Source organism: Xyrauchen texanus, chromosome 36 (assembly GCF_025860055.1).
Source record: "Xyrauchen texanus isolate HMW12.3.18 chromosome 36, RBS_HiC_50CHRs, whole genome shotgun sequence".
NCBI classification, from domain to species: domain Eukaryota; kingdom Metazoa; phylum Chordata; class Actinopteri; order Cypriniformes; family Catostomidae; genus Xyrauchen; species Xyrauchen texanus.
Window position 1 is genome coordinate 19,242,353 of NC_068311.1, and position 11,500 is coordinate 19,253,852.

The 11,500-nt window shown below is 38.1% G+C and overlaps 1 protein-coding gene across 4 annotated transcripts; it reads left to right on the plus strand.

Annotated features, from left to right (window-relative positions):
* The first annotated feature begins 865 nt into the window (after positions 1-865).
* Positions 866-7,242, plus strand: laynb (layilin b). Of its 4 annotated transcripts, none has more exons than XM_052106964.1 (7): positions 866-1,166; positions 2,036-2,333; positions 2,545-2,702; positions 2,853-2,900; positions 5,699-5,785; positions 5,926-6,055; positions 6,163-7,242. In XM_052106964.1, exons 1-7 carry the CDS (start codon positions 1,091-1,093, stop codon positions 6,464-6,466), a joined length of 1,101 nt encoding a protein of 366 aa, XP_051962924.1. In that variant the 5' UTR covers positions 866-1,090; the 3' UTR covers positions 6,467-7,242. The 4 variants fall into 4 exon arrangements, with proteins under 4 accessions (XP_051962924.1, XP_051962925.1, XP_051962926.1 ...); XM_052106965.1 differs by having other exon boundaries at positions 5,938-6,055; XM_052106966.1 differs by having other exon boundaries at positions 5,950-6,055.
* The last annotated feature ends 4,258 nt before the right edge of the window (positions 7,243-11,500 follow it).

Consider the following 11,500-nt stretch of genomic DNA (forward strand, 5'->3'; position numbering starts at 1 on the left):
TCCACTTCTGCTTTTAATGTCAAATACACATGCCCAAAATATGACGTTGGTAAAGAGCACGTTAAAATGAAGGCTGGTCCCGGACATTCAGGTTATTTAGAAACCCTGGCCAAATGCTCTGCATGTATATGTAGCTATTGTGTTAGTAATTTGTGATGGATATTAAGCACCCTGCATGCCAAAGAACAGAAATACCATCCCATCTTGAAACTTTTACCACAATCTCACATAAATGTAAAAAAAAATAAGTGCAACAAAACCATGCAAAGTGGATCAATTATCTAGTGCTGAGTGGATCCGTTTACAGGAGCGACTCCGTGAGAAGCGCGATCCATTTGTTTTTATCTTATTTGACATTTTTTAAAGAAATAAATCTGACATTATTTATAACAGGAAAGTGATGATTATCATGCATGTGACGAAATGCAGTTCATTTTTGATTGCAAACTATTACTATATTCCGGCCATTTTGATTGGGTGGACCAGTGCCACAATGGCCTCGCCCTTGACATGGTGATTTATGCACAAATTATTCTAAATGCTAAAAGATGATGCACAGTTTTAATTATCTTATGCAGCACATTTTAACATAAGCAGGTCAAAGATGTTTGTAATTTTGACAGTTTGCAGTAACCAAAATTATGCATACATTCATAATAGAATTACCCTATAGGCTCTATGATAACCAAAATGAAACAAAAAACAAATTAAATACCTAACAAAGCTGAAATTGATTTGTACCCAAATAGAAAAGGTGTCAATAAAGAAATAAACTTCGATGTTATACATAAATAACAGGGTAATATTATTACAAATGAAAATTGAAAAAAATAAAAAAAACATGAGTGGGTGAAAAAAAAAAAAACATCAGCCGAAGAAAAGACATGAGGCTATAACTGTTTCTGCTAGCAGGCAGGCGCATTCAGTCGGATACTTTCTTGAGTCGTCTGAAACTTCAGAATCAAAACTCTGCATGCATTTATTTCGTCTGGCAACAGGACGTTTTGCCATGATCTAGAATCAGTCCAGCTGAAATCTGGACGCGTCGATCGTGAAGTGGCAATCGCACGCCCTTTGAAACTATGTAGAGATGGAGTACATGAAACTGATTGGAATTGTTTTGGCAGTTTGTTTACATCCCAGCTGCGCATCGAAAGCGATCAGTGGTAAGTATATGCCTGTGCGTTATGTAAACGTTTCGTTTCATGCACAGTGATTTTCTCTCCGTAAGTTGTTATGGCTTTTGAAGTATCCTTTGACAGAAAAATGATCGTTTGAGTGCACTGCGCGCGAGACTGTTGCATAATCTGATAATTGTCACAATAATACGATGGTTTGTGTTTAAGAGACAACATAACACACATTTTTAAACTATTCATGTTTTCCAGAACCTGAAAATATTTAGTGAAATGTAGTGTTTTGTTATTTCGGTTTAACCACCGTCTAATGATGAAACAAAACATTTCTTATGAGTTTTATCTTTTTATTTACAGTCGTGAATTGCGTTTTTCTACCTTTTACTCGCTTTTATTTATCGTTTAAGGGGGCATTCACACCGAACGCGTTTTTTGCGTCCGTCTGCGCTGTTCTTTTTTTTTTTTTCAATAGTTTTTCAATGTAAACACGTCTGTGGCCGTTACGCCGCGTCTTGCAGTAGAGTGTCGCGTTTTTTAGACGCCATGTCAACTTCAACTTGTAAAAAAGGGTTATCGAGAAACCTGCGTTCAGTTCTAGCTTATTCTTATTCTTTTTAGCACAATGACGTGTTATGACTGAACGGCCCCTTAAGAATTTATTTAAATTTGGGTCACAGCACGCTGTTTATTAGTCAGGGAGGAAATGGCTGATGTTGTTGCACACATGACTTTGCTTGCTTTAGACGATTTTCCGCCTGACAGTTTGTGGACGTTCTCCTGGTAACCTCCTCCTCTCAGCCAACTTTCCTGTTACTGTCCCTATGATATTTCCATAATAGTACTTTGAGTTCAGCACTAAAGTGTTTTTGTGAGCTACTTCTTTGTTATGTGGCTTACAGATCAGAGGATATGCCGGAGAGGGACAGAAAAGCCCTGCTATAAGATCACAAGCTTCCAGGACAGCAGGCTCAGAGCAAGCTTTGAGGCAGCCAAACAGAAGTGCAGGGACGACGATGGAGAGCTGCTCAGCATTGAGACCGAGAATGAGCAGCGTCTGGTAGAGAGGTTTGTTCAGGAGTTCAGGGCCACAGATGGAGACTTCTGGATAGGTCTACGAAGGAACCCACAGTACAAAGACTCGGTTGCAGATTGTCCATCACAGTTTTACTGGCTGGATTACAGTCAGGCCACATTCAGGTGTGATATTAGCAGTCATAATATTCTGACAAATGTTTAAACAAACTTTTTTTAGAATCATGTTCTGCATTGCTCCACACCACGTCTTGAAAACATGCATTGCAAAGTTACTTAAAATAGAAGTCTGTGACATAAGGCACTCTCAGCTGTCTTGTCTTAAGATAGACTTTTCATTAGTTACATGTGTGTGTGAGCACACTTTGTATCTCAGGAACTGGCTGGTGACTGAGCCCTCGTGCGGTCATGATCAATGTGTGGCTTTGCTCTACCGACCCTCCTCTTCTGCTGGCCAGAGGGAGCACAATCTGTTCAAGTGGACTGACAATAACTGCAATACCAAGAATAATTTCATCTGCAAGTACTCAGAAGGTGGGCCTTTGCTTATGTTAATGTTAGCTGTCACTTAAAGGTATTTAATAGGCAACAACTATGAGACGAGCATCTTTAAGTGTAAATAAGGGAACGAATTATGTAATAATTCGACTTCATTTAATGCTCTGCTGACTCCTTTGTGTTTAGAGAAGCATCCTGTTCCCACTCCAGAAGGAAATTTCACATCACACACAGGTAAACAAATCCTTACGTTTTATCTGATGTTTTTGCTACTTTTTCCTACACAATAATGGTATAATAATAATGGTGACCTTCAACTTCATTTCTTTATATTGCTATAACAAATAGGGCTGGGAAAAAAAAAAATATATATATATATATACATTTTCCGATGTATCACAATCTTCTTTTGAACCATCTCGAATCTCAAATCCCAAGATCGAACTTTCACTCCATGTGGCAACCCTCTATAATGCAAGGCAATCACTCACATATGCAACCAATTCTCACGCTATGCGAATACAAATTTAAACGATTAGCCACTGGCTGGCAAACTTTTCATTTCATTTCATTCACCAGTGATTGAGGTTCACTTATAATGTCAGAAAATGATTTTGTTCAAAAACAGTCATTATATAGTACTAAATTACATTAAGTCACTCTGTCTCTTGCCCTCTGTCTGAAAAGCTCCGTTTTCTGTGCTGCCCCTTTAAGACTTCGATATACACGCACACTGTGTTATGATTGGCTAAAGTTTTTGAAGTGCAAACACCCCTAACACAACACTTGTGGAACTCAGGTTTTTTTTTTTCTAAATCTGCAAGCGATTTACCTGAAAGCACTCCGTTCTATATGTCCCATTTTATGTGAAGCGCACAATGAAAGTTTGTAGTAAGGGTGCTTAAATACGCCTTCTGTGGGAAACACGGTGTCACGGCAACTGACATTGTGTCTAAAATGAGACACAGCCACTATACTACACAACTGTCTTTCGTTGCACTCTGCGCTATATTTATTCTTATATTATAAATATAATTATCCCTTACATCAAACATTCATGAGAAATTGTGCATTTCTTTGGTAACCATGTAAAAAGCACAATCCGCTTCGAATTCATGATTTAATTTGTGATAAAACGTCTGACAATACAATTCTGAATATCTAGTATTTTATGAATATAAAAAAAACCGACAGAAACATTAGTATTATATTTGTTACTCACTGTGTCATGTCCAGTGTTGCTGGTTCAGCTACATCTCTCAAAGTTTCTTTGCAAAGTGTGAATCATAATAGTTCTCAAAAGAATCCTTAGAGAAATGTGCTGGCCAAAGCATATAATCTACATTGACAAATTCAGGAATAAAAACAAACATTGTCATCCTTCAAAAGACTGTGCAGAGATGCCAAATTTCTACAGCCAGGAACGTCCCAACATTTTCGACTCTTCTCTGGCATTTCAGTCTTTTTGTTAGTGCAATAACAACAATAGCAATAGTCAGGGGTGGATTTACGATTTCTGAGGCCCCAAGCAACCGACCAACCTGGGGCCCCATTTCCAAACTGTTGTTTTGAAAATTACATAAAATTGATTTTAAATCATAAAACAACATTGCCGTTTATCAAGCTCTGAAACTTTGCTTGGTGCAAAATCATCTGAAATAATGTTAAACGTTTTATCGGTTTCCTCTTTGCATCTTGAACTTGTTCAGAACATTAAATCTTTGTGACACCTGTGCTAAAAACTGTCTAGACGCAGCACAAAGAATGAAACAGAACGCAGGTGTCTTGACATGCATTTTTGAGACCTGAAGTTATTTTTAACTTGATGCAGTGTTTAAAAATGTGCTGGTCCTGCATGAGAGACTTAAGAAACAACGAGACATGGTGCAGCAGTCAAGGACGTTCATTTAAAAAACAATGAAAAACAGAGCAGACACATGCAAAAACATGTTTGGTGTAAACGGCCCCTAACTCAAAAATATTTTGATAAATTACAAACCCGAACTCAAAGTCCTACTTTGGCGGACCTCTAATGTGAACTGCTCTAAGAGTGCTGACAACAGTATATTTGCGCATGGACCCAGAACATCATGTCACGCCTCAAATATTTTTTGCAGAGCTTTCCTACTGGGGCGGTGGCCCCCTCAACATCCGGGGCCCACGCAATTGTGTGGTGATTAAAACCGCTACTGGCAATAGTTCCTCTATGTTTGTAGGAATGCTGTACCTGTCCTGCTCTCTCCTTGACAAACAGGCAATGATGTAAATGGAGGCAATGGTGTTATGCCTTGTTGGAGGCAGTCATGCATTATTAAGTACCCTTTGTGACATCACTAATATAAGGATGTAGAGAACGGGGCATTTCTAAAACTTGGTGTCAATAAATCCTCTTTATGGACTGGGGAGGGAGTTCTGAGATATGAAACTTACAGTATGTTTTTATAGTAAAATAAACTCTTGTATGTCAAAAGATCAAGGAAAATTTGATTCCTCATGGCATGACCCCTTTCTGTTTACAGTTGATGTTGATTAAAACAACAAAAAAGAAACATTTAATTCTAATCACACATGGATGGGCTAAAGAAACCATGCACTAGTCTCTCATTAATGTGCGCTTACTGGCTGATGGCACTAGTCTTAAAGAGACAGTACCGATTAAGGGTGTGTTCCACATATCAATGTAAATACTTGTAAATAGTACAAATTATGTAAGTAAACAATACAAATTTAAAAAAAAATATATATATGTGCAACATAAATGCAATTTCAAGACATTCAAAAGCTAAAATGTGACCAATTTAATGAAAAACTAATGGTAAAATATAATTTGTAAAAGTTATATTTTCGAATTGTACCTAGAAGGGATGCCTAGAAGGTTTTTATAATATACATTCTGTTGGTTTGATTACATACTCTTGTTAAATATAGAAACATAGCCCAAATGTTTATCCACCATATTAAGTCAGTTGTTATTATTAAGGCCGAACATTATAAATGCTTATTCATCATTCATGGTAATACTTTGTTGTTAGGTCTTGATCACTTGACTTTGGTTCCAAAGCACCCACCCAATACATTGGACAATGACAGGATGAAAACAGATCTCTCAGAGTCATCAGGTAATTCAGCAATAAATTATAAATTAAGTTTACAATCAATTGCAATTTATGATGTTTCATCACAATATTAATGTTTCTAAAGCAAATTGTATTCTCTTCATTGAAAATATGCTTTAGCCCTCCCTTCTCAATTATTTCAGCCTTTCTGTCAGTTTCTCTTTCAGATGACACAATTAATATTTACTACATCCTCCTTGCTACTTTACCTGTAATGCTGCTATTGATATCGGTGGTGTCAGGGGTGTTCTGTTTCAGAGTCAAGTCTAGGAGGTATGTAATGTGGTACTTACATTATTTAACATTTATCTTTGTTAATTATTGTGTCTATCAACCCATATTTGCCATTTTAAATGTACTTCATAACTGTGTCTTTGCAGGAGAAAAGAACAGAATGAAATCTACGCCGTTCCAGGGCAGTGGCTGCGTACAGCATCTCCAAAAAGTCTAAATGATTATGAACGCGATAAATTCAAGCAGCCAGGAGCTCATCTGGAGTACATGAGCTCAGAAATAGATACAACATTTAGTGTTACTTCCACCAACAGTCAATTTGAGGACTATGAGAATGTTCAGAGCAGAATTACACAGTGTGGTTTTGTCACTAATGACATTTATGAGACCTGTCGGAACCCCTCAGCACTAGAGGCCGGATGGGTGGACAATGACATCTATGGATACTAAAACACACTATAGTATATACTGACTGGCAAGTGACCTCTCTACTAGTGTGGCTGGCTCTCCCACTATGTTTGATCTCCCAGTCTGTATGCCCACTCTTTGATGTGCACTATGTGTGACATGGTGTGAAGGACGGTAAAGGCCTGTGAGGCCCTGGGTTAACACAAGGGTGTACAGTGAAACTCGGATTTCCATAACTGACTATACAAAGAAGCATAAAGGTGTAAATCGGCTTGTGGTAGTTTCCTCTGTGAAAGCTGGCATCCTGGAACAGGAGCTACAATTTGGAAATTCACAAAACAGTGTCCTGACATTTCAGCCCATCTCAACAACATCCTTCTATATCTCTGAGAATGCCCTCTCCAAAGGATACCTGCTTATGTCCCCTTTTTTTATTTAGATGAAAGCTATATACTTGCTGTTTTTAGCTGGGCAACAGCCAAGCACTGACTATTTGGGTGTTGTTGATATAGTCTGGGCTTCCTAAAATTCTGTCAAGATCCCTTTTTTTTTTTTTTTTATCCATTGTGTAAAAAAATACAATAACAAAGCATAGTAGCATAATAATTTGAGTGTACAGAACTGTATTGTAGCATATTAAAAATAATGATATGTTTGATATATTGTTATGTTTGTCTTTGATATGAAATGTCTTGTTCTTTAACAATGTTAAAGTGAAGCTGCAATGAACATGTTTTAGTTTTGTGTTTCATCTTTATAACATTAACATGGAATTTTATTTGATTGTAATTTGCTTGTTATAATGAATAAACATTTTGATAGCTTATGTCCACTTGGAATCTTTTAAAGTTCAGTGGTTTTCATATAATATTGACAATATTCCTCTACCTCACACATATCGTTAAACGTCACTGCATTTTGTAATTCACGTTAAATGAGGTAGATATAATTTACAAAACCTGCTACTTCACATTTTGTACAATTTGTTAATTTATGGCAACAAAACAAAAAAAATGAGCCAAACAATGGCCTATTCTTTGGAAGTGGATAATTAATCTGCAGAATTCCTTGACGTCAGAGAGCAGGAATTGCAGAAACAGGAAAGTATACAGTATTTTGAGACTGCAGTATGTTGCCAGGAGATGTCGCCATATGCCAGGCCACCTATAACTTCCACACTAGTAGTGCAGCTTTGAGGAAATGTGACACTTGTGTTATAGAGATGTTTATATTGACATTTCCAATGCAAATATACACCACACTAAATGATATACACTAGTTATACACTCAACACTAGAACTAATATCTAGCTATGGCAAGAAAATGTATGTGAACCCTTTGGAATTAGCAAATTAAGCTCTGGGCCACTCCAAACGGTATTTCCTTTTTTACTTTTTAAAGTCATTCTGTAGTGGATTTACCTTTATGTTTAGAGTGATTGTCCTACTGCTACTGAGCTTTAGCTGGCGACATTATTCTGTTAGACGTATAACTTCCCTCAATGATGGCAAGCGGTCCAGGCCTCAAACCATGATGTTCCCTCCACCGTACTGCACCGTTGTGATGTTTTCATGTTGGTATGCGGTCGCCATATTTAGTGCTGCGTGTTCTTCCCAAACAATTCAACCTTAGATTCATCGGTCCACAAAACATTCTCCAAATAGCGTTGGAAAGCCGGTTAGAAATCTGCCTGACTTGCTGTGATGGCATGACGACGGAGGTCAAAACAGTTGTTGGCGAGAGTGAGGTGGCCGCAGTTGCGCTAACTGCAAGCACGATGGGAATAGACTTGCTGAGGACACAGCTTCATGCTCATTAGCTTAAACAACCGTGATGTTTCGTTCTCTTCTAAAATGTTTGATTTTTGTATCTATTCAAATGTCTTTGTTTTTTTCTGCTCTGATTTGGACACAATATTACAAAACGTATGTGAATATTACATCTGTATACATTTAAGAGCTGCTGTTAACTCATGAATACACAGAAGGTGTGAATAAAGCCTGATCTTTATTATCAAATTATTGGTGGTATCAAGCTGATCCGTTGGTGTGGAGCTCTCCGATTCTTTTGTGGTTTTTGTTTGTTTGAACTGTGTTTAGTAATTGTTTTTCAACCAGTTTTACCAGGGACGAAATGCTGAACATTCGGCAGACAATCTTTTCCTGGTTTTTTACTATTCTGACATTTTGCTGGACATTTTAGTCGGAAGCGCAGCTGTGTCGTTTAAAAGCGGTATGAGACGCAAGTTCCGTCTGCATGGCTTTCGAACAGCGCTGTATTCATCTAACGAATTTCCGCTCTCTTCCTAACAAAACGGATGAACTACATCTCCTCACCTGTACAAACTAGGACTTAGTAGGAATCACAAACCATGGTTTACAGCAAAACTCAGGCAGCTTTGTCAGGCCAAAAGGATGCTTACAGAAGTGGAGATAAAATCTTATACTATCGGACCAGAAACACACTGACAAAAGAGATTTACAGTGGCTAAAATGAGCTATTCTGAGAAGCTGAAAAACAAGATTTCAGCTAACGACCCTGCATCAGTGTGGAGAGGCTTGAAAGTCATTACTAACTATTAGACACCATCCCCCAACACTGTAGGACATCAACAACTGGCTGATGACCTGAATGTGTTTTACTGTAGATTTGAAAAGCCCAGTCTCACACCCTACACCTGCTTTGACCTTCATCACACAAACATCAACACATCCTTCAACCACCCTCCTCCCCCCTCCTGCTACTCAACCTGCTCTTAAGATCTGTGAAGAGGATGTGTGCAGGGTCTTCTGGAAACAAAAGACAAGGAAAGCACAGGGTCCAGATGCTCTTTCACCCACTTGTCTAAAATCCTGTGCTAACCAGCTGGGCCCCATCTTCACACAGATCACTGGACCAGTGTGAAGTTCCCTGCTGCATCAAATGCTTCGCCATCATCCCTGTCCCAAAGAACCCCAAAATCATATGACTTAATGACCCGTTGCTCTGACGTCTGTACGGGATGTGTGCTATCCCCACTATTCTACTCCCTGTACACAAATGACTGCACCACCTAGGACCCTCTGTCAATCTCCTGAATTTTCAGATGACACCACTGTCATCGTCCTCATGCAGGATGACAATGAGTCTGTATACAAAAGTGAGGTTGAACAGCTGGCTGTCTGGTGCAGTCAAAACAAGCAGAAGGTGAACACGCTCAAAACAGCGTAAATGATAGTGGACTTTAGGAGGAACACCTCAACATTGACCCAACTCAACATTCTGAACAGCACTGTGGTAGCAGTGAAGTCATTCAGGTTCCTGGGCTCTACCATCTCACAGGACCTGAAGTGGGAAACCCACATTGACTCCATTGTGAAAAAGTCCCAGCAGAGGTTGTACTTCCTCGCCAGTTGAGGAACTGGTGCTGATATAGTTCTACTCAGCAGACATTGAATCTGTCCTCTGCACTTCAATAACTGTCTGGTTTGGTTCTGCTACAAAATCGAACACCAGAAGACTACAAAGGATATTTCGGACTGTTGAGCGGATTGTTGGTTTCCCCCTGCCCTCCCTTCAAGAACTGTACACTTCCAGAGTGAGGAAAAAGGCTGGAAAAATCACTCTGGACCTGCACTCACCCAGCCTACTACCTCTTTGAACTGTTGCCTTCTGGCCGGCGCTACAGAGCACCAGAACTGTCAGGCACAAGAACAGAGTTCCAGTGCACAAACAATACAACAAGACAGATAAAAAAAAGAATAAAAATAAAAAAGCCATTAGAAAATATAAATATATATATAGAAATACACAATAATATATATATATATATATATAAACCTTCTGTCACCAAGACAAATGTGTAGCATACTTGGCAATAAAGCTCACTCTGATTCTGATGTGTTGTTTATTAACTTTAGTATATACACATTAAATATGTAGAACTGTATATTGACATTTATAGTGCTTTTTATTTATTGCAATGTGTTACAATCATGACATTCCTTTATACAGTCTATGTTGTGAAAAATATCATCCTTTGCATTTCCATTTGAAATGTATCCAAATCAATAAATAGATATAAATAAATGAGCAAAGACCTACAAGTTTGTAAAGGGATTGATGGAAAGGAGGAGGCGAGATCCAGCTTGACAATATAAATAATATTTTAATACAAAACTTAAACAAAAAGACAAACACACAAAGGTGTCGGACAGCTGTCCGTAAATATCTCTCTCTCACACACTGCAGTTTCCAGTCCGCCTTTATCCCTCTCTGAGGCATGTTTAGCCTGATTAGGGCCCTCTGCCCTGCCACAAAGTGTGTTATCTGTGCTCTCCCCCTTCACCACTTCATGACATTGGTGTAATAAAGCAATGTCACTTAAAAGATAAAATTATATTTAGGCTATTCTGGCAATTAAACAGCAGTATCACTTTATCAAGATCTATAAACAGAAACGGAAATTTCACAGACTTGTGTTGTATCCCACAGTGCAGCACAAATGTAATTTTGGTCACAAACATGGTGTCGCAGCCATATGTGACATCACATGAAACAGGTCAATTGTGACAACTTTTGTTTAGAATCTGTATAATCTAAATTTCATCAGCAGGCTCTTCTTTCCTGGAAGCTATGTTACACCCACAATTTGTCACCATATAAGACTCTTTTGTGGAATAACTCAGATATAACTATTAGGAATAAATCTTTTTTACAACATGGTTTAATAAGTACATAAATGGAATCTTTTCAGTTTTTGATACATTTTTTTTACAGGAAAACAATACAAAAATAGTCAAGAATAGGATTTTTTCCCTAATATCAAAAGGTCTTACTAGAAAAAAGAAATTATATTCCAACGTGAATTTTCTTGATAAAAAAAATAATCGTGTCTGGTAACATGTGCATGTAAATGGCTAGAAATAGTATTTTGGCTTAGTGTAAAGCTGACAGTTTACACAAGGTTTATTTCTATTTCTTCTGCTCCAAACTTACTTCAAACTTACTTCTCTGTCTGCTCATATGAATGTAACACATCATAAGAAAGTGTTTCAACGCTGTTCAAATACAGTTTGGATCACCCTTGCATCCATC

Bases quoted from the DNA above. Each gene is read 5' to 3' on its own strand.
- laynb (XM_052106964.1), top strand. From the start codon at position 1,091: ATGGAGTACATGAAACTGATTGGAATTGTTTTGGCAGTTTGTTTACAT. The intron at 2,901-5,698 runs GTAAACAAATCC...CTTTGTTGTTAG, and splicing joins AAATTTCACATCACACACAG to GTCTTGATCACTTGACTTTG. The intron at 5,786-5,925 runs GTAATTCAGCAA...CAATTATTTCAG, and splicing joins AGATCTCTCAGAGTCATCAG to CCTTTCTGTCAGTTTCTCTT.